This window comes from Phyllobates terribilis, unplaced genomic scaffold (assembly GCF_046119375.1).
Source record: "Phyllobates terribilis strain yellow unplaced genomic scaffold, ASM4611937v1 Scaffold_2__4_contigs__length_985480577, whole genome shotgun sequence".
NCBI classification, from domain to species: domain Eukaryota; kingdom Metazoa; phylum Chordata; class Amphibia; order Anura; family Dendrobatidae; genus Phyllobates; species Phyllobates terribilis.
In genome coordinates this window covers 138890199-138913739 of record NW_027362762.1, presented here as the reverse complement: position 1 = coordinate 138913739, position 23541 = coordinate 138890199, and the positions used below count along the sequence as shown (strand labels likewise).

General features: G+C 41.9%; 1 protein-coding gene across 1 annotated transcript; it reads left to right on the top strand.

Moving 5' to 3' along the window:
• The first annotated feature begins 8983 nt into the window (after positions 1 to 8983).
• On the top strand, positions 8984 to 23329 carry LOC141197762 (aquaporin-5-like). Its single transcript, XM_073662855.1, has 4 exons — positions 8984 to 9469; positions 10912 to 11073; positions 15719 to 15799; positions 19906 to 23329. Exons 1-4 carry the CDS (start codon positions 9107 to 9109, stop codon positions 20122 to 20124), a joined length of 825 nt encoding a protein of 274 aa, XP_073518956.1. The 5' UTR covers positions 8984 to 9106; the 3' UTR covers positions 20125 to 23329.
• The last annotated feature ends 212 nt before the right edge of the window (positions 23330 to 23541 follow it).

The following is a 23541-nucleotide window of genomic DNA, read 5'->3' as shown; positions in this document are numbered from 1 at the left end:
TGCATGGTCCCCTCACCCCCCAATCCTATTATGCATGGTCCCTTCACTCACTAATCCTGGTACGCATGGTACCCCTCATCCCTCTCATGGTATGTATGTCACTCCTCACCCCCCAATCCTGGTATGCATGGTCCCCTCATCCCCCAATCCTGGTATGTATAGCACCCCTCACCCACGAATCCTGATATGCATAGTCCCCTCACCCCCCAATCCTGGTATGCATAGTCCCTCCCTCACCCCCCAATCTTAGTTTGTATGGTACTTCTCATCTCTATCCTCGTGTCCATGGTCCCCCCCACAACCCCCAATCCTGGTATGCATGGTCCCCTCATCTCCAATCCTGGTATGCATGGTCCCCTTGCCCCCCTCCTGGTATGAATGGTACCCCCTCAACCCTATCCTGGCATTCATGGTCCCCTCACCCGCCAATCCTGGTATGTATGGTACCCCCTCATCACTATCCTGGTATGTATGGTACCCCCTCAACCCCCAATCCTGGTATGCATGGCAACCCTCACCCCCAATCCTGGTACGTATGGTACTCCTCGTCCCCAATGCTGGTATGCATTGCACACCTCACCCCCAAATCCTGGTATGCATGACCCCCTCATCCCCCAATCCTGATATGCATGGTCCACTCACCCCCCAATCCTGGTGTTCATGGTCCCCTCACCCCCAATCCTGGTATGCATGGTCCCCTCATCCCCCAATCCTGGTATGGATGGTCCCCTCACTCCCCAATCCTGGTATGCACAGGACCCTCACCCCCAATCCTGCTATGTATGGCACACCTTACCCCCCCATCATGGTATGCATTGTCCCCTCACCCCCCAATCCTGGTATGTATGGCACCGCTCATCCCTATCACGCTGCACACATACAAAAAAATAAACACTTATACTTACCTTTCTTCCCTGTGCTCCAGCGCTGTGTCACGTTCTGCCGGAGGCCGGGGGAGAAGACCGCCCTGGGCCACGGAGATGGGTCACTGCCACCATGACTACCCCAATAGAACCGACCGGCCCGGTTACCAAGTACCCCACGGCCCCAGGGGGCGCATCAACTTGGCGTCATGAACAGGATGTACCGACCCGTTACACCGGGTCTCGTGCGCCCAGAGACTGTGTTTAAGACTGATTAGTGTCGCCCGCCCAGAAAGAGCAGGCTTCATGTGTAGGTCCAAGGAAGTTAAGTAGCCTCCCATCGTGGGCCGGGCTACAGAATGGTGTGAAGAGCCATGCCCGCCATTTGCAACGACGGCCATATCAATAGACTTGTCCATCAGCCACGGGGATCCGCCTCCTGGTGTGGCCGACAGCGAAATGAGAACAATCCTCCCACGAAAGGGGAGAGGGAGGAAGAAGCCCTGGGAGAAGGGCAGATACACTGGCGGCTGGGGAAAAGTCAGAGCAAACCCGGTCCGCATGATGGCGAAAGAAAATGGAAAGGCTCCGGTGCGTGGAGTGGACATGGAGGACACCCCCAGCACCCCGGAGGGAGCTTTGGGGCATATACCCCAAGGAGTCCCGAAGTTTCTGCAGGCCAAGATACAAGAGCTGGGTCAGCAGATGTAGCAGGCCCAGATGGATGTGGTGGAAAGATGGAAGGACGCGCTGCTGGAGAAGATCCCCCAACAGTGGACAGAGTTACGGCCTGCTTCTTCAACTCCAGCCCCGGAGGGAGACGAGAAGGAGACGTGCGGCACCGGAGAGGCAGCTGTAGCAGGTAACACCCCTGCCCCAGTAGCTGAAGACACGCTAATTGGGCTCCGAGATCCCACAACCGTCCCTACACCCGGCTGGGTGAAATGCAACGTTGAATGGGACTGGTCGGCGCAAGAAGAGTGTAGGCTGGAGAATCCATTAATACCTGCGCCAACGCCCCGGGCCGTCTGTACAGGCAGAGTAGAGTGCAGATGGGAGAACCCGGGAGGAGACCTGATGGGATTCCCTGGGGAGGCCAAAATAAGAGAGACCCGGGAGGAAGCCCTGAAAAGAGAGGAGTTCTGCCGGCAACAAATTCAGAAGTGGGAGGCGGAGGAAAGGGAGCAGCAAACCCGATGGCAGGCCATGGAGGAGTGAAATATGAGAGCCAAGGCCAAGGCCTGCAAAGCCAAACCCGCCGACCGGGGTCAGAGAGTAGTGGGATTGGTTGTTAAATTCAACCTGGACGACAATGGCTGGGGTTTTATCCGGGAGCCCAATAGAGCCTAGGACGTATTTGTGACCAGGAGGGATGTAGAGTTGCACTTCCAGCAAGGTAATCCAGACCGCGACCTACTGTATATCCCGGTGACCGAGTCACTTACACCCGGCATCGAGGAGAGAGGGGGTGGTACGCGCTTGATGGGTACACGCTTGATGTTTCGGAAGGCAAGTGCGGAGGACATGTCCCTGACTTTCGATGTCGCTGACCCTGGCTGACCACAAGCAGCAGCTTCTGCTCCAGCTGCAGCAAAGTACCCGGTTCTGTCGTCTAATGGTAAGCAAGCAGATGAACTCCCCGGACAGGGAGAAAGAGCTCACCCTCAGCTTTTGCCGTGGAAGAAGCCACAAGTTCCACCCCGAAAGCGGCAGGAGCCATAGAGCTGATGAGTCATGGAACGAATTGATGTAAAATAGTTGGAAAATAATCCAGATAGATGTTTTAAGAGACATAAATTAGTACCCGGTTAGGAAAGGACACTGTGGTTGTGGACGTTAAACAGCCCGAACTTCTTAATGTGCTTCTTGTTGGTTTTATAGGCCATTGAACAAACGTGGTCCAACGAGTGGATCAGCTATTCCCTGCAGCCATGACCAGGACCTACATTGGGGGTTTTAGAATGGGTCCCCCATATTGCACTTAAAATAGTGAGATGGACACCCTGGAAGGGATCTCACGACTGCCTTCTGAACTTGCTTGAAAAAGTCTTGCTTGAAAAAGTGTTATTTGAAGTAATATAGTGTTTTATATATGAAAGAATGTTATTTAAAGTGATATAATATTGTTTTATATACCTGGTTGTTATATGTAACGTTTAAGAAAAAGTGCCTCTCATAAAGGGAAGAAAAAGTTATTTATTTACTGTTTTTACCTGTGAATGCATTCTAAAATTTTTTTACAATTCTTAAATTCTTGTTTTGTACTCTGTTCCAGCCCGCAGGCGTGCTGTGTTTAGCGGGAGGAAGGGGGAGTATGTGGTGCCCCTGCGGGTCCAGTTGCCACAGAGGTACTGCATCTCAGCCAGAGGTGTGGTACCCAACTATCAGGTAAGGAGGGAACGCTACCTGGGACCCACATACTCACATCCAACATTACACCACTCCATTAGGGAAGGGCAAGATTTCTCCTGAGGGACACCACAGACCTGGTCCCTGTTTGGGGGATGGAACTAGGTAGAGGAGGTGGGTGGAGAAAGTAGTTTAGGGGAGCACTGAAGGAAGGACTGGAGGTACAGGGGACCACGTAGAGTGACAGTTGGCGACGTGGGTCACATGACAGAGAGTAGTATAAAAAGAAAGGTAGAAAGATCTAGAAGGGAGTTGGAGTGAAGGGTGGTCTGAGGAGAGGAGTTGGTGACAGGAGTCTGTCACCGGGAGAGAGGAGAGAAGACCGGAGCAGTGAGAAAGGCTCCAGAGTGAGAGAAAGGATTCTATGGGCATGGGAAGTGCGGAGTCCACCCGTGCGCCGGAGTTCACGCCGACCGTGAAGGGATCAGGTCGCAGTAGGGGACCGGCCCCAGACTAGTGGAGGACTGCAAGACTCAGCTAGCAAATCGGAGGCTTCGGTATCTCTAAGTGCCGTAGCAAAAGCCACACATATTCACTGAAAAGGTGGCCATATAGGATCAAGGGGACAGAGAGGACATCGCCCCACAAGGCCCACGGCCACTAGCTCGGGACATTGTGTGTGAGGCGCAGGGCAGGAAGGCGAGAGCCAGCACAGAGAGACGACCCGGGAAGGTACACAAGAAGGGGGTCCCGATTAAGTGCACCCAAGTTATCTGAGAGTTGGCTGGATCACTTCCCCGGAGGACACAGGACTCGGTGGACTGTTATAACCTGCTGGCAGTTGTAATCTGGAACACCGTAAGAACTGTGAGTAAACACTTGAAGACTGCATCCCACTGTGTCCTTGACTTAATAGCTGCATCACCTGCCTTACACTAAAACACCAACATCATAGTTCATCTCTTTAAATGCCCTGAGGCCTAGTTCTACCCATGGAGAGCTGAATCATCTCTGCTGCGTCACCAACAGCCCCAGTGGATCTGAACAGCAGCAGCGGCCACCTATAGCCGCATACCACAGGTGGCGTCACAAAACTTTATCCCCAAAAACTTTATTCCTCTCTTTTCTTTAATTTATTAACCGCCCTGGGCCAAGGACCTGGGTCACTGCCACCGTAACTACCCCAATATAACTGACCGGCCTGGTTACCGAGTACCCCACGGCCCCAGCGGGTGCGTCAACTATCACAGAAACCATGGATATGCTTGGAGAAAGCCAGGTTGGGATTCACCGGTCACCTGGTTCCATGGATATGTTCAGAGAAGCCAGGTTAGGACTCCCAATTCTCCTGGCCATGTACCTCAATGTCCTGTCAGCTTCCTAAGCTTGCCGCTACCTCCTCTCTGTGGGGGCCCGCAAAAAGCGGGGGGCCACTGGTTGTGTTGGTTGGCCCTGGAAGCCTCAAAGTCGCAGTTGCTCTATTCCTGGCGGGCCTGCAGAAGGGTGAGACTGCGTAATTTTGCACCATCTTGGGTATTTGCTGGGACTGTTCAATATTTGTATTGCCTGTTTGATGGTTCAATAAAGTAATGGCACACTGTTTTACCCTCATTCTGTGTTGTTTGAGTTGTATTGTACCCACAGAAGACACTGCTTTCACATAGGGTAATACTCTCATAATCCTATGCCTGCTCTCTCTCATAGAAGTGAGAGCAGGTGTATGATGATGGGAGTATTCACCAGTCAGCTCTTGTGCAATGAATAAATAATTAAAAAAAAAATGACCTGTGGTCCCTCTATTTTCGACAATCAGCACGGGCAAAGTTCCCATGCAGCGAGCGATACAGTATGTGAGGTGACCTGGGTTCATCAACTATGAACGGTGGCCTTTCTCATGGCATCTCAGCGCTACACACTGCAAGAGCGTAATTACATTCCTGTCTCAGTGTGAAATGACTTGCGTGGATAGAAGTTGCATCACTGTTGTGACCGCTATCCAAAACATCCGGATCGTCGTGGTACAGATATGGGTTATCTTCTCATCGGACATGTGATGAATATGGTGGTTTATTATTTTTTGTCTTTTACAAGGGACATGGGCTTCAGTGGATTATCTTCTCGTTGGACAGGTGAGTATAAGTTTGCTTTTTATTTTTTGTGATTAAATAGGTAAAAGAGGGCGGGGAGTTTTATTTCTAATAAAGGTGTCAGTGTCTTTCTCTCAATTAAAGGACATTTTCTTGCTGTGTCTTTATTACAATCTGACTATGGGGTTAGTAATGGGGACGTCTTACAGATGCCTCGCTAATACTAATAACCTGTGGGGTTGATGTCAGCTGAGATTGCAAAGCTGACATCAACCCCACAACTATTACCCCACTTGCCACCGCACCATGGCAAGTGAGAAGAGCAAGGTTAAGAACCAGAATTGGGGCATCTAATGGATGCACCATTTCTGGGGCAGCTGAGAGCTGATGTTTTTAGTCTGGGAGGGGGCCAATATTCATGGCCCTTTCTTAGGCTATAAATATCAGCCCGCAGTTGTCTGTTTAGCCTATTGATTATAGGGGGGAACCCATGTAATTTTTTTGGGGGGGTGTCTCCCCTATAATAACCATTAAAGGCTAAGCAAACAGCTGTGAGCTGATATTAATAGCTTGGGAACTTTTATGGCTATTTGCTCCTTCCCAGAATATTAACATCAGCCCCCAGGCGTTGGATATCCCTCCGCTGATTAAGAAAATTACGGGGGACCCCATGCGTTTTTTTTCAATTTTTTTTTATTTACTAGCAAGAACAGTAAGGTCATCTGAGTTCATAGCAGCTGTTTCTCTTGCTTTGCAAGTGCCAGTGCCGGACTGATGAACGACTGCAAATACAGCACTCGGCATTCCAGCATTCGACAGTCCAGCACTGGAGCTACCGTGAGACCCGGTGGCTTGAATTCAGGTAACTAGAGTTCAGAGCCACCTGGTCTCCCAGCAGCTGCGAGGCCCAGAAATCTCATGGGAAACTTTGAGGGACATTTTAAGGTTACTGAAGGTTCCAGATCCTGGAACACCTGGAGGCTGTGAACTAAGGTTACCTTCAATGTGTATTTTACTGGACTGGACTGGACTGGAAGCAGCTAGACTCAGTCTCTGTGAGGACACTATTATAATTTTGATGTTATTCATTTACTTCCTATGTTACCATGATTGATATGGTGACAGAACACCTTTAAGTCATTTCCCTATTCACATTTGTTTGCAGGGCAATTGTCCTGCTCTTACCCCCATTTAGCTTTCTTTTGCAGCCCCCTAGCCTTGACTATGACCATTTTACCATTTTAAAGCACAGAAGTACGGGTCCCATTGACTTGTATTGGGTTTGGGTCTGGGGTCAAGTTCAAGGTCAAATTCCGACCCCAATCAAACTTTTTCACTATATGTTCATCCAACCCGGGAAATCGAACATCCACGGGTTCGCTCATCTCTAATTGCGATTAAATTTGGCCATGGGCAAACCAGCTATATAAGGTACACTACTCCCAAAATACAGTATTACCCAAAATCTACAGATATCAGCCTCCTTTCAGTACATCTTTTCTAATCAGTCTTGTAACAGTTATCCTCTGTCCCTAACTCGGTCCCTACATTGCTGACCGCTAAATGATAAAACTGGTGCTACCGCACTTAGAAGTGCGACACCAATAGGCTAATCGTCGGCTAACATTCCCTAACTTTCCCTATACAATTAACCGTTATCTTCGTGTACAAGCAAATAGACGTATAAATGCAATATGGATTGATAACTTCAACAATATAATACACCGAGTGATTTTGAGAAGAATACCCTGGTACATCGCCTGTAAGAGTGCGAATAGTATCAACAAGAGCTTTCACTCAGCCACTTTGTCTATCGATGGTGGATACATCTATAGGCCTTAACAGGAGTCAATGCCGCTCCGCTGCTAGGCCGCAAGTCTTGTACTGTACACTGTGTTCAGGCCCTTTTATCACCAACCTGTTCTGGGTGTCCCCTATCTCTAGAGCTCAGCTTAAGTCCTGTCTCTTTCTTTTCATTAGGCCTCCTGGCCTGCTGCTCACTTGAGCGAACTTCCGTCCCTTTAATTAGGTCACCTGGCCTGCTGGTCACCCAAGCGATGTTCCATGCCTTTATTTAGACCTCCTGGCCACTACTGAAGATAGTCATAAGTCTCTAGTCACACTCTTATAGGATTCGGCTATAAAACAGATCAGATGATACTTCACATGTAACTTGATACAAGTCTTGGCGATGACTGACTTCTGCCCTGGTCTTTGGGTTTCTTTTGTATTTTCTTGCTCCGTTACAGCAGATCACATGTCCGTGTTCATCTAGCCTTTCCCCTCCTTCCATGCAATCAGTCATTCTTTCTTAGTTCACATCCCTATATTCTCTGGTTACTAGATGGCAGCATTCATTCACAAAAGCTTCACTGTACATTACTATTGTATGGGTCACTCACTCACTTACATGCGTACATCACACTGGTGTCGCAAGGACACAAAAAATGGACACAAGGATAAAAATTAGTTGAGTTTATTTTTCATATGCTTGTCTGTGGCTGGCTTAAAGCATATTAAAGGGAATCTGTTAACAGGTTTTTGATATGTAACCTGGAGACCGCAGGAAACTCAGGCTGAAACACAGATTCTAAGGATGTGTCACTTATCAAGCTGTGTGCTGTTGTTTACTGAAGGTTTTATCACCTGGTGATTATCATTGCTGGGACTAGTTGGCATGCACTTGCTAGACCGAACCTGCTGTAGCCTGTGATAAGCAGCTCACAGTCAATAGACTATGTATATACAGAGCCTCATGTGGGCAGGGGCAGCTTTCTCAGCTCTGCTGCATCCTACATCTAAAAACTGTGATTATGTCAAACCCACTGCACACAGTAAACCAAGTGACACATCATTGGAATCAAGGTCTCTTTGCTTACATCATACTGCTCTCAGATGAGGTAGCAAAAACTTAGTGACAGATTCCCTTTAATTCCGGGTTTATGTCTGAGATTGAGATGTAACCATCACTATACCAGCTACTCTATCTTTACATTCAAACTCTCTCTTTCTCTGTCTGGAAGTCTCAATTTACGCCAGGTCTACTGATTTCTTGTTTCTTTAAAGAGATATTCTTATCTCGAATTTTCATGGTATAACCACAATAGTTTACATGGTCAGGTTATAATCTGGATTTCCTATTTCTTTGAGTTATGGATCTGTTTGACACTTTAGAAGTGACTGTAAACTTTGAACGACTGCCCATCCCCCCTGACAACAAACCATCAGCAGCTTTCCCAGTAGAGTGTAGTTAACTAATGAAGTTACGTTTAACTATAGACTACTGCAAAATGTATCTGGACTTTGGTGGTCAGTGATGGGCACTGAAATCCCTGACTCTAGTAGAGTCTCTGGCACGTGCAGATCGTGTGAATAAGATATAATAAAAAAAAAATCTTTCTCCATTTTGAAAGCCATAGTGAATGATGAATATTTCCTATGTTAGCTAATTGCACATTGTTGTCTTTAGCAAGCTCTATTAATAATTGTACTCGTCAGGAGAAAATTGGCAGCGAAGAAGCAATATGAATGTCACTTAACAAAGTGTGCCACATGGGTGTTGCCAGTTTGCAGTACATTTGTGAAAATTAGAACTTTCTTTTTTACCATTACAGAAGGTCAGGATTCCTGTGAGCTGGAAACTTTTAAAGATCTGTCTTGTTTCTTGGGTCCAGCCCTTTCTGGAATGGTTCCCTACTCTTCCTGTTCATATATATATGCCACTGAAATGTCTCCTGAGTAAATAGCAAGGAGACCCAGGCAAAGAACAAACATCCTGATCCTGCTCCGATTTCGACTTACAGCACAATGAGGAATGAAATTTGCTCCTTAGCGTTTGTCCGGGCTGTATTTTCAGAATTTGTAGCCACTTTAATATTTGTATTTTTGGGATTGGGGTCTGCCCTAAATTGGCCATCAGCTCTCCCTAGTGTACTACAAATTTCCATAGCTTTTGGCCTTGCCATTGGCACCTTGGTACAAACATTCGGACATGTAAGCGGGGCCCATATAAATCCAGCTGTCACGATAGCGTTCCTGTTGGGGTCTCACATCTCTGTTCTGCGTGCATTATTCTATATAGTTGCCCAGCTTGTTGGAGCAATTGCAGGAGCTGGTATCTTATATGGAGTGGCTCCAAGTCAAATCCGTGGAAACCTGGCCATCAATCAGGTATGTATTAACTGAATATTTGTGATTTTGTATGAATGAGTCATAATAAATATAAAAAACTTACCCAATGTAACTAAAAGTATCACTAGTATCTGAATGTGTAAATAGTAGCCATGATAAGGGATTCCGTATGGGAAATAGCAAGACAGGATTTTTCTTTGATGATTACATCTTTTTCTATTTCTACTGTAACAAAGTATTTATTCATGTAAAAAATATCATCATTCTTTAAATTTTTGGTTATAATCAGATTGCTGGAAAACAGTTCTCTCTTCTTACTTACTAGGCAGCATTCCCAAAATAGAAAATTTGAAAAATGTAATAGCCCATAGTGACGCAACGTTTCGGTCCAATTGAGGACCTTTCTCAAGCATTCCAACAAAAATATATATAGTTTGTCATTTGTCAAAGGTCCATATCATTTAAATGGGAAGGTATATACTGTATGTTGATTGCAAGTGGCTCTACAGCTGAGCTGGAAGATATAAATCATTGCAAGGATAGATAGATAGATAGATAGATAGATAGATAGATAGATAGATAGATAGATAGATTATATAAAAACTAATAGATAAATAGATAGATACATAGATATAATAGGTAGATATGATAGATCAGATAGATAATAGATCAGATAGATAATAGATAGATAGATAAATAGATAGATAGATAGATAGATAGATAGATAGATAGAAAAATTTAACAAATTTTGGCAATTTTATTCTTCTGCCACTTTTCATAAGTGGACATGCTTAGCTATGCAAATAAGGTTTTAGCCAAATTGCCACTTTAAAAAAAGGTTAAAAAAAAGTCACAATCTCACTTCAGTAAGAGAATGGTGTAAAAAATGGAGAAATATTTCTATGCAGAAGTGTGGTATCTTAAAATGTGCCAAATTTATCCAAACTTGTAGAACACTTTGATAAGTTTGGCACAAATTATGGCCATATGGCAAAATTATTTTAAAGAGTCCTCTCGTAATAACTTTACCCCCTTGAAGTGTATAATATACTTATGCTTATGCATCTCCTGCACTTGTGTTTTTGGAGAACAGACCTTGAGAACCTCAACGAGATTCTTGTTTTCCTTGTTACCATATGCTTGGTATTTGCCCTGAATTGTACATGTGTGATACGTGGCGAACGCTGCACACATTACATTCTTCACATATAATGGACGGTCTCTTGTCGGATGATATTGATGAGTGATTCATCAGAAGGAATATGAGCGATTTACAGCATTTGTTTTACTCACTGATTAATTTTGTGCATGAGGGGAAATGTCTAATTAGAGTTATCTAGATGATTCCCTGAAAGATAATTGCAGTGTATTATATGAAGAGTCAATTAATTATAATTATAGTTTATTCTTCTAATAGCAGAATGGGGCTGCCAGGACTAATCAAGCCTGCAAGATATATGTTAACAATTTCCCCCTTGCAGGTATCTGTCGAATCCTCAGGTCTGGCGATGGTTGTGGAGATGATCCTGACATTCCAGCTGGTCCTCTGCATCTTCGCGTCCACAGACAGCAGAAGAAATGACAATGTAGGGTCACCCTCCCTGTCCATTGGGCTTTCTGTGACTCTGGGACATCTCCTGGGGGTAAGAAAACTGTGATTGCATTAACTACATGCTATTAAATATTTGTCTTAAAGGGAACGTTTGGTTTAAGTAATTATTTAACGACATTGATGTATTTATATACAATATAAAATAGGCATATTTGTGCTGGGTAAAAACAGAGCAAATTTAGTAGTGCAAAAAATTGTAAAAAAAAAAGAAAGAAAAAAGCAGATTCTGTTTCTCCATGTAAAATAGTAAAAATTATAAAAAGCAATGGGTAATATCATTATTTGTTTTCTTTCTGGTTAACAAAAGGGGGTTGTGAGTAGGGGACCCTCATCTATGATATTTAGATACCTTAAAGAAGTTTTTTTTTTTTTACTAAATGTGTGTATATGTGCATGTAGTGTAGTGTGAGTGTATTAATATACTCACCTATCGCCATCTGCTCCTGTAGCCAGCGCCGTTCTGCTCCTCTCCTGAGTGACATCAACGCTCTTCAGACTATTTGGATCACTCTATGCAGGAACCGTAAGTCTCTTTTATAATGTAAGTCTATGGAGCCTTCTTCTGAACCTCTTTGTGAGGCTCCATAGACTTGCATTGTAAAAGTCACTTTTGGGTCATGCCGAGCACAGTGTGACCCGGAGAGTCTGCAGAGCCGTGACGTCACAGAGAAGAGGACCAGAGGATACTGGAGAAGACAACGGTAGGTGAGTATATTAACACACACCCTACACTACATACATATGTACCTAGATTTAGTGAAAAAAAGTTAATGGGAGGCTTCTTAATAGGACATATGAATTGATCTGCATTCATGAGACAAACACTTGCAGTATAATTACATAACATTTTACCCTTCACATATATAATTCTTTAATTTTTACTATAATTTGTTTCTAAAGATAAACAAAGGCAGTTTTCTGTGTAGACAGCAATTTCTTTGTTATTTGTACTTAATATGAGATAATTAAGGGAAAGGAAGATAAAGAAAAGACGCACTAATTGTGCATTACTTATACAGAAATATACAACGTACCACAATATATGATACCTCAAATATTCCCACTATACTGTATGTATTCAATATGACCTGGAGAGTTTAACAGTGAGGAATGTCCGGAATTTTATATTACTCTGAATTTGGTAACTTAAGAGGCTCTTCACTGCTCTTCTACAAGACCAGGAGGAATTCAACATGTTCATTCAAATATTATGGCAATGATTCACCGTTTTTTTTCTTGTGGAATTCGTTATCATTTTTTGTGCCAAATTTTTCAAAATGGTTCGGGTGGGTCGATAAATTTACACAAAATCAAAAATGCTTTTATTTTGTCTTTTACCATTTTGGTGCCTTTTTTACAGCTAAAATATGCATGAATGCATTAAAATGTTTCATGTTGGGCCACATTCACACGTTGAGTATGTGGTCAGTATTTTACTTCGTTACCACGTCACCATTTCTGTATTTTTCACCCACTCCTGGTTTTGGCTTACAATTGCTGAGGTAAAAAACTCAACAAATACTGAACGTGTAAATGTGGCCTTAGTTTCCAATTGTGGTAAAATCCAATTAGGCTACTTTCCCACACTGAGCTTTTAGTGCGTTTTTGACACAGCATCTTAGGGCGCTTTTACATTGAGTTTAGTTACATGTTCATGGGTCCGGTCATGGCTTGCGTCCAAATCCCCCGCAAAATGGGATTTGGTATGGGAAGGTATGCGCCAAAGGAACCATAGACTATAATGGTGCCAGCAGAGCGAATGTGTGCCTTGTAGTGCATCATTTTTGGGCGAATACACCTACAGGAGGCGGACACTCAGATGCAGTCTAGTATATCTGGGTGTCCACCTCTAGTAGGCATACACACTCAAAAATGATGAACGGCATACAGGAGCCAATATATAGGAGATATAGCATCCACCTGCATCTATCTTAAGAACAGGGCCCTGACCACTGACTACCTCTCCACTGAAAGTAGTGCGACAAAGCTCCATTATCAAGGTAAATGTGTTTCCCTTTGGTGGGACCTGCAGCTGCCATAGTTTTACTTGGTTTTAACGTTTCCATAGGAGTTTGCTGTCTTTCCAGTTACTGCTGTGTAGGTTTGAGCATGTTACATTAGTTATCTGTCCCTGCGGTGCGAGAAACAATGGTTGCCCAACTTGAGATCCGCACGAAGAAAGAGTGGTGTACAGTGTTTTGATTTTTGTGGTCAGAGGGTGTCTCCTGATGATATTTATCATAGACTTTTGGCACAGTATGAAGAAATTTTAAAAAAAAATGCAGAGGACTGCTATCTAAAGATTGTTGCATGACAATGCACATCCGAAAACCGGTACCATACAGTCAAAACTCTTTAAAAACTTTATTTTGAAGTGTTAAAGCATCCTCCCTGCAGTCTTGATCCTGCCCCTTTGGACTATGTTTGGTCCCCTGAAAGACCCCCCAAAAATCCTACAAGGAAACAAATTCACATCTGATGACGAGGTGAAGCCATCGGTGCTTTCATGGCTCACAGCTCAGCCTAAATATTTTTTAATGAGGGAATAAAAAAGCTTGTTTTCAGATTGACAAACTGTTTTGAAAAACAAGGAGATTATGTTGAAAAAATGTTTTTCCCTGAAAATTGATTAAAATAAATTGTATAGACAGAGTGTGGATAATTTAAAGAAAATCTATATTTAGTGAAGCATGGTGGGGGCCTTCAAAGCAGCATCAAAGCATCAATTCTTCAAAGTATACTTGAACAAAGTCAGGGATTTTGAAGGATTATAGGCAGGTGTATGAATAATCAATTATACCAAACAGGTGATAAAAACCATCATTTTAATATGTATGTTGACACAGTCATTAACTGAAAGAGAAACAGCTGTATAGAAGGCTTAAAACTTTGTGGTGAAGAACAGCCTAGCTCTGCTGCAAAGGTGAGGCTGTGGAAGACAGTTTCATGTCACAGGTCATACACCATGGCAAGGACGAGCACAGCAAGAAACAAGGAAGTTATACCACATTATAAAAGTCTCCCCTATGCAAAGATTTTAAAGATATCTGGGGTTTCAAGATAGTTATTCATATAACTCATTTGAAGAATCACCAAGAAATGGCCAGCGTTGAGAACTGTAGACACAGTGGTCAGTCAAAGAAACTTGTTTTAGCAGATGAAAGACACATCAGGTTTACTTCCCCTCAAAATTGGAAGATATGCAGCAGTACCATCAGCTCATAAGTGGCAGAAACCAGTGGGAATAAGCAACATCTATCTACTGTTTGGAAAGGTATGGCCAGTACTATTAGTATTCATGGAAGAAGAGTGGTCAAAAAGCTATACTTTCGACTTGGCCAAGTGACTGAACTATGCATGAGAACATAGTAATTGTGGTGCAGACCTATGTCAGCATCTGACAAAATTTGGCTGTAGTTGGAGAAGTATTTCAGGAAATGGAGTTGTGGATTTGGTCAAGATTAATGATGTCCTCAATGCCAAGATGCAACCAGATACTTATCCATCAGGCAATGCCATCAGGGAGGCATCTGATTGACGCCAAACTTATTCTGCAGCAAGACAATATGCCAAATATCCAGCCAATATCACTAATAGCTTTCTTTAGCATAAAGATAAAGATAAAAAGCAGTCCTGAAAGTGATGATATGAACCCCACAGAGCAACTAATGGCCCGCCCCGTGTTCCCGGAGCCTGCCTTAGGCGGGCTCTGCGCACGCGCGGTGTGTTTGACGGCCGGCGGGCGCGTGGCGGGTCGGGGCGGGCCCCCGGCGCATTTGCCGTAATACACCTACTGGGCAGCTTCCACTATGACCTTGACTATGACTCACCAATGTGGCAGTCACGTGACCAGCCTATTTACATAAAAACAGGTCCTTTTCCTCATTCCCTCATCACCTCTTGAGAAAACCAGTCTCCTGGCGGCGAAACACGGGCCGAGGCGCAATCCTGCACTATAAGCAATCACTTTTTTACACCTTTAAACTTGGCCGCAGTTGATTCCTCAGTGGTGGTAAGGTAGAAGCCTTATTTATAAAAATATTGTGCACTACTGCTAAGCTTTATATTGTACTTAATAACTGTATACTTAGGGCTTATCTGCCAAACCACTTGTACCCACACATGTGTGAGTACTTTATCATATGCACTTTCTTAGGGAGTTTATGGAATATGTTTATTGCCACTCATTTCCTGTTCTGTCTGATTATGCCTGATTTTTGCCAAGTATTCCCCTTTTTCCCCACTTCCCCCTTTCAATTATCTTTTGCATGAGAAAATAAAAAATCAACCTTTTTATACTATTTAAGACTCCGTATTCCTCCTTGTTTTCCGATGCTTTGTTAGGAGTCATTGCTTATCAGCAGCCTGTAGGGGCAGAGCTGCTATTTTTACTATGCCATTGGCCTTTTGTTTATTACATATTCAAACCTGTCTGGAATTACATAAAAAGGATTTTTGAAAGCCTAAATCCATAGAAGCTTTGTGGTTAGTTCTCCAAGATGTTTGGAACTATCTCCCAGCTGAGTTCCTTCAAAAGTTGCGTGCGTTTATGCCTAGAAGAATTGGTGTTTTTTTTGACAAAGGGCGGTCAGAACAAATATTGACTTGAGATTTTTCTTACTTAAAATCCAGATATAAACATTGCAATTAATTACATTTTCTAAATTTATTGGCAGATTTACTTCACTGGATGCTCTATGAACCCAGCTCGATCCCTTGGTCCTGCAGCCATTACTGGAATCTTTAAAGATCAATGGGTGAGATATCAAATTAAATGTCTTAAAATGTATGATCATTTTAAATTGAAAAAAAATATCAGAAAACCTATTGATTTCATACTGTGCTAGACAAAACTACCTCTTATTCCTTGGCACCTATAGGTACAGGCCTACATTACTTAGAGACTTTATTTCCAGGCGTCAGAGATAACAGATGTTTGTACTTGCTAGAATAAGAATTTTTGGTGGGGGCATTTACATTATTTAAATTGATGTTTTATGCATCAGTCTTGAAACTATAGCTCGTGGGACGGTGAACCAAATTTATTAGGAGGAGCACACTTCTTAATATATTTGGCACATTATTGGGCTGAGCTTGTTCCAGAAATTAAATGTTTGCCAACCATGACTTGGCATGGATTTTAGCTACAAAGTATGCAAGTCTTTGAAGAGATGCTGTGGCAAAATTTGTCCCAAGTTGCCACTTTTGACAAATTTTGCAACTTTTTGATTCCCTATGAGTGGCTCCATGCAAATCAGAAGTTGTAAAGAGCTGTAAAAAGTTTGTGGGTAAAAAGTCTAAGATAATTATTTCATAGGATTAACCGCCATTGTAAGAGTAATTAATTTTAATTACTGTATATCAGATAGTTTATATCCCCTCTGTTTCCAAAAATACAGGCATATCCTAATAAAACCACATAGAACCAAACAGCTGAAAGCAGGGATGTAAAGGGATATTGCAAAAATGTATTTATAACGCACCACATAATTATACACAAAAGATAAACATGAAATAAATGTAATTACAAATTGCAACATATCATCAAGAGTAACTACAGAAACAGAACGTACCTGTGGTACCTCACTACCTATGCTGTACCTACGTACATTATTTTAATTGCTCAGTTAAATACAGGGTTAAAGGCTGTTTGCATACTGACTTAAGTATATACGCGCGCATAATAAAGAAATATTTTTCTTAATTACTTCTTTTAAAATTGTAATCAACACCATTGTTAAAGTGATTCAGACCTACACCAAACATTCATAAACTGAGTAATAAACACTTTTATGTAATTAGAGGTTATTTTAGGTGAGCTCATTTTAGTTTTATAACATTTTTGTGATCCTGGTAGAATCACACTTTTTACTTTTCTTTGATATGGAGTCCGTTGCTTTGCACGTTGCTTTTAAAGGGAACCTGTCACCAGAAATAACGCTCTGCCCATCAGGGCCCCTGTCACATGATTGCGGGGCGACAATGGATTGGCATGACAACCTGGAGTCTGCAGGAGACCCCTGTGGTTGTCATTGCCAAACATCTATGAGCGTTGCACGGTGGTTGGTGCTCATAGCAGATGAGCATTTTTGCTACACATAGCAGGGCTGCAGCAATCAGAAGATCACAGCTTATATAAAGACTATTGAAGGAAGTAAAAAGTAAAAAAAAAAAAAGAGTTTTGAAAAATATTTAAAAAATGAAAAAAATATAAAAGTTCAAATCACCTGCCTTTTGCCCCATTCAAAATAAAACAATAAAAAAATACACATATTTGGTATCGCCGCATTCATAATCGTCCGATCTATCAAAATATAAAAAGAATTAATCCAATCAGTAAACGATGTAACGGGGAAAAATATCAAAACAGCAGAGTTACATTTTTTGGCCGCCTCAACATTGCAATAAAATGCAATAACAGGCAATCAAAACATCATATCTACCCCAAAAGGGTATCAATAAAAACATCAACATGATGCGCAAAAAATAAGCCCTTATCTAGCCCTTGATAACAGAAAATTGAGACGCTACGGTTCTCGGAAAATGGAGCAACTTTGGATTGTTTTTCACCACTTAAATAGAAAAGAACCTATACATGTTTGGTATCTACGAAATTATAATGACCTGGAGAATCATAATGACAGGTCATTTTTAGCATCTAATGAACATGTTAAAAAAAAAACAATTGTGGAATTGCACTTTTTTTAGCAATTTCACCGCACTTGGAATTTTTTTTCCTGTTTTCCAGTACACAATATGGTAAAAGTAATGGTGTTGTTCAAAAGTACAACTCATCCTGCAAAAAACAAGCCTTCATATGGCCATATTGATGGAGAAATAAAAAAATTATGGCTCTGGGAAGAAGGGGAGCAAAAAACAGAAACGCAAAAACGAAAAAATCCATGGTCCTTAAGGGGTTAATCTGTTTTGGGTTTGTTTATAAACAGTCTCCATTAACATCCAGCAGAATAGTGAATACAGCTCTGAAATGTAGCATAGGCTGTTTCAATACTAGAATTGTACAGTGGTGGCCAAAAGTATTGGCACCCCTGCAATTCTGTCAGATAATACTCAGTTTCTTCCTGAAAATGATTGCAATCACAAATTCTTTGGTATTATTCTCTTCATTTAATTTGTCTTCAATGAAAAACCACAAAAAGAATTGTCCTAAAGCTAAATTGGATATAATTCCACACAAAACCTAAAAAAGGGGGTGGACAAAAGTATTGGCACTGTTTGAAAAATCATGTGATGCTTCTCTAATTTGTGTAATTAACAGCACCTGTAACTTACCTGTGGCACCTAACAGGTGTTGGCGATAACTAAATCACACTTGCAGCCAGTTAACATGGATTAAAGTTGACTCAACCTCTGTCCTGTGTCCTTGTGTATACCACATTGAGCATGGAGAAAAGAAAGAAGACCATAGAAGTGTCTGAGGACTTCAGAAACCAAATTGTGAGGAAGCATGAGCAATCTCAAGGCTACAAGTCCATATCCAAAGACCTGAATGTTCCTGTGTCTTCCGTGCGCAGTGTCATCAAGAAGTTTAAAGCCCATGGCACTGTGGCTAACCTCCCTAGATGTGGACGGAAAAGAAAAATTGACGAGAGATTTCAACACAAGATTGTGCGGATGGTGGATAAAGAACCTCGACTAACATCCAAGCAAGTTCAAGCTGCCCTGCAGTCCGAGGGTACAACAGTGTCAACCCGTACTACCCGTCGGCGTCTGAATGAAAAGGGACTGTATGGTAGGATACCCAGGAAGACCCCACTTCTTACCCCGAGACATAAAAAAGCCAGGCTGGAGTTTGCCAAAACTTACCTGAGAAAGCCTAAAACATTTTGGATGAATGTTCTCTGGTCAGATGAGACAAAAGTAGAGCTTTTTGGGAAAAAGCATCAACATAGAGCTTACAGGAAAAAAAAAGAGGCATTCAAAGAAAAGAACACGGTCCCTACATTCAAAAATGGCGGAGGTTCACTGATGTTATGGGGTTGCTTTGCTGCCTCTGGCACTGGACTGCTTGACCGTGTGCATGGCATTATGAAGTCTGAAGACTACCAACAAATTTTGCAGCATAATGTAGAGCCCAGTGTGAGAAAGCTGGGTCTCCCTTAGAGGTCATGGGTCTTCCAGCAGGACAATGACCCAAAACACACTTCCAAAAGCACTATAAAATGGTTTGAGAGAAAGCACTGGAGACTTCTAAGGTGGCCAGCAATGAGTCCAGACCTGAATCCCATAGAACACCTGTGGAGAGATCTCAAAATGGCAGTTTGGAGAAGGCACCCTTCAAATATCAGGGACCTGGAGCAGTTTGCCAAAGAAGAATGGTCTACAATTCCAGCAGAGCATTGTAAGAAACTCATTGATGGTTACCGGAAGCGGTTGTTTGCAGTTATTTTGGCTAAAGGTTGTGCAACCAAGTATTAGGCTGAGGGTGCCAATACTTTTGTCCGGCCCATTTTTGGAGTTTAGTGTGAAATGATCAATGATTTGATTTTTGCTTCATTCTCTTCTGTGTTTTTTCCTTGCAAGCAAATTAAATGAAGATAATAAGACCAAAGAATTTGTGATTGCAATCATTTTCAGGAAGAAACTGAGTATTATCTGACAGAATTGCAGGGGTGCCAATACTTTTGGCCACCTCTGTAACCCAGTTGATTTATCATATAATTCTAGTTAAGTGTTTGATATATCTATAAAAAAAAACTATAGTAATGAAATGAAAAGTTTTACAAGTAGAGAATAAACAAAATAAACCAATAGATCAGGGTGCGGTGAAGATGGAAAACCCAACCGGTCACAAATGAAGTGTTTTGAGAGATGAAATTGATTATTTGCATTTTTTCATCAGGTCTTCTGGATTGGACCTCTTATTGGTGGAATTTTAGCTTCGCTCCTCTACAACTTTGTCCTGTTCCCATACAACAAGAGCCTTTCTGATAGGATCTCTGTCCTGAAAGGTACATATGAACCCGAGGAGGAAACATGGGAAAACAAGCAGGATCACAAGAGGCAATCAGTGGAATTGTACTCGGCCCACCCTTTGCCCAAGGGCACAGAGAAATTTTAAGCATTTCGAACTTCATACCAACCTATTAAAAGTCATTTGGCCAAGCTTAATCCGGGGCTTTCAGCAACCGCAGATGGAGCGCACATAATTCTGTGCTGTAGATTCTCTTCACATGTAATCCTTTGTAAATATACTTTTGTTTTGTAGTGCTTTACGGCATTAGTTGATACAATACCATTATCTTCTCTATTAATCTTTGAGGCTCAGGAGCTTGTAAACCACAAACGTCTGTCAAAGCCCATTTTATGTTTAGCGTCTCTTCATAAAGTCAGTGGCATCTAGTCACACTGGGCATGGAGTCATCAATCATGCAAATAATTCAGTATGACAGAAGAATATATTGATCTAAGAGCTGTGGATTGTCTGCAACTAATACATACGCAGCCTCTCAGGTTGATTGTAGTTACTCATCTCTGGATAAACAATGTCACTTTCTATACTTCATGAGAGCAGTTTTATGGCAGTAGATTTTATTTTTGGATTTACTGTACAATAGAGTTAAGTCGTATTAAAGCAGAATGAAGGAGATCATTGCTTATGACATAGTATATAGGTAAATAACTTAGTAAAACTATATGTAACATAGAAGAAATAGAAACAACATTTAGTATTTGTGTAGCCTACTTCATCTCTATAGGGCAAGTCTGATGTAAAATCAAAAGATATCACAAGTAAATATTCTCTCTTGAGTTGTCATCTTCTATGAATTCATTGGAAAGTGTCTTACAGTATGGCAGCCAAGTCTCTTCACCCAACATTCTCAGACTCATGAGTAATATATCTATCTAGTTATTCTTCCATATGGCTGCATAATTAGACACATTTTTAGTTCAGGACTATCAAAAGGGTTGGTGATAACCAAAATCAGACTAGCCATAATTCAGCTTTTCCAGAAATAACAAAATAACTCAACTGAATCTTTATGAGAATTATGATGAGTCCACCATGATTGTCCACCATGATTGTCCACCATGGTTGTCCACCATGATTGTGCACCATGGTTGTCCACCATGATTTTCCACCATGATTGTCCACCATGGTTGTCCACCATGGTTGTCTATCATGGCTGTCCATCATGATTGTCCACCATGGTTGTCCGCCAGTACTCCTACTTAGAAGTTCTACGTTTTTGTTACGACAGACACATCGGAAATAAGAAAGGCTCCTCTATGGCATCCATATGTAATAATATAACACATGGAAAGATTCTTTCAGGATGAGACAACCATGTTCACAAACTTTCAGAACAGAACATTAGTGATTTCTCAATTTGTGTGTGGGGGGGTTAATCTGTTACCGTGTTCTAAAAGTATTTTATATGTATTTTACATCTTTCATTCAGTTTAAATGTGTCTTACATGTAAGGTAATGTGCTTTATTAACAGACCTGTAGTTCTTACCCCCTGTACATTGAGCCTGTAAACTACCATTCATCGTTGTCATTTCTCTAATTTAAAATATTTAAGAGGTTAGAATTATGTACATTGAAGACTGTACAGAAAGTTCATCAGCCCCCAAAATTCTGAATGGTCTCTATGGCGCCGATATTGAAGGATATGCCGTTAGTTTAATATTTTGTATAGCTTTTGTTTTATTGTATGTTTTTGATCAATCTAATGCTATACTGTATGTATTTAATAGCTTGTCTCAGCCATCTTTAGAAATCATTCGACAGGTTTTATGCTTGGCTGTATATGCTGTTGCAGGTGTTAAAGGGAATCTGTCAGCAGGTTTCTGCTATGTAATATGACAGCAACATGATGTAGAGTCTGAGAGCCTGATTCCAGTGATTTGTCACTTAATTTGCTGTGTGCTTTCTCAACAGGAATTTATCACTACAGGACTAGTGGTCTTGTGGCTCCTAGTCCTCCTGCTCTGTGTAATCCTGCCCCCACCACTCATTAGCAGCTTTCTGTCAATGTATACATAAAGTTGCCAATCAGTGGTGTGGGCGGGGTTATACAGAGCTCAGCATTCTGAGCACTGCTATATCTGCAGCAGGAAAGCGGCAATTTTATCACAACCGCTGCTCCTAGTAAACTAAGTAATATATTGCTGGAATCAGGGTCTCTGCCCCTACAGTATACTGCTCTCAGATGAAGTAGGAAAAACCTGGTGACAGATTCTCTTTAAAGGGACTCTGTCAGCACAGAATGACAGTTCAAACTAAGTCCCACTGCACAATGCTTCATGGCGGAGCCCATCATTTAAATACACTTTCCCGCCTGCCACTTTTCCCTCTATCTCCACCCCCACCTCTTATTTAATTGACAGCTCTGTCTTCATAGAGCCAGAGAAGGGCAGAGATTGAGGAAAAACAAGCAGCTGGGAAGATGCACTTAAATAATTGACGGCACCATGATGCACCAAGTACCTGCATTTGGTTTGACCAGCCATTCTGTGCTGACAGAGTCCCTTTAAGGGCTTGTACATATGCTGCTATACTGTGTCTTATATGAAGTGCACCCTCTACCTTGCATAACAATATATCATGGGTCCTAACAATCATTGATTCTTGGACTGATCATATGCCATGTGCTATTTTGTGCTCTTGTATGGTGCCTTCATAAGGAAAAATACCTCCATAATCTAGCATTCAATAGACAATAGTTTGATTTGTTTTCTTGTGGAACAATATGAGCCTATAGATTCCTGTAGGTGCCATATGACAGCTCCCTGCAACTTGTATGGAGCCGTGATACATTTATATGCTTGAGGCCTTACTATAAGGCTATGTGCACATATTGTGTATTTGCATCAAAGCTAAAAATCTTAACAGCAAAAACACTGTATAAAAAAAACATGTTTTGCGTTTTTGATGCATTTTTACCAGCATTTTTTATGTGTTTTCATGTTTGTTTTTTCCCCATTCATTTGAAAAAAATACTTTGGTTCAAATCTACAAGGAAAAAATAAGCAGCATGTGCATGAGATTTCAGAAATTCCGTTCACATTATTGGTACTGTCAAATGCTGCGTTTTTTCCATGGCAAGAAACGCGCAGAAGAAAAGTTGTAAAAACGCAAAATGTGAACAAGCCCTTAGGGTCTGAATTAGTGAGCTGGGCATTAGCCCTTGTATGTGTACCTGTGTATGACTTGTTTTGGTTTTCCTAATGTTCCTGTATTTATATGTGACGATGCTTCCAATGCAATCTTGTAATATGTGTATAATTTAATTAAATGTTATATTTGTTATAAATGAAAGGTTTCCTGTGCTATGTATAACTATTCTATGGTCCTCATCTATCGATATATTTTTGTCATTATACTCCACGATTCAGTCTTGTTTGCTGTGGTACACATTTTTAAGCATTTTTGCAGGAATTTAGAGCCATGTGCATGCACCATCCACTTTAATTTCCAATAGTGGAGTAAGAGGTAACGTCTCTCTTTGTGGGGAGTGACATACCTGGCAT

Excerpts from the sequence above, each read along its gene's own strand:
- LOC141197762 (XM_073662855.1), top strand. The coding sequence starts at position 9,107 with ATGAGGAATGAAATTTGCTCCTTAGCGTTTGTCCGGGCTGTATTTTCA. Across the intron at positions 11,074-15,718 it reads CTCTGGGACATCTCCTGGGG|ATTTACTTCACTGGATGCTC; the intron begins GTAAGAAAACTG and ends ATTTATTGGCAG. Across the intron at positions 15,800-19,905 it reads GAATCTTTAAAGATCAATGG|GTCTTCTGGATTGGACCTCT; the intron begins GTGAGATATCAA and ends TTTTTTCATCAG.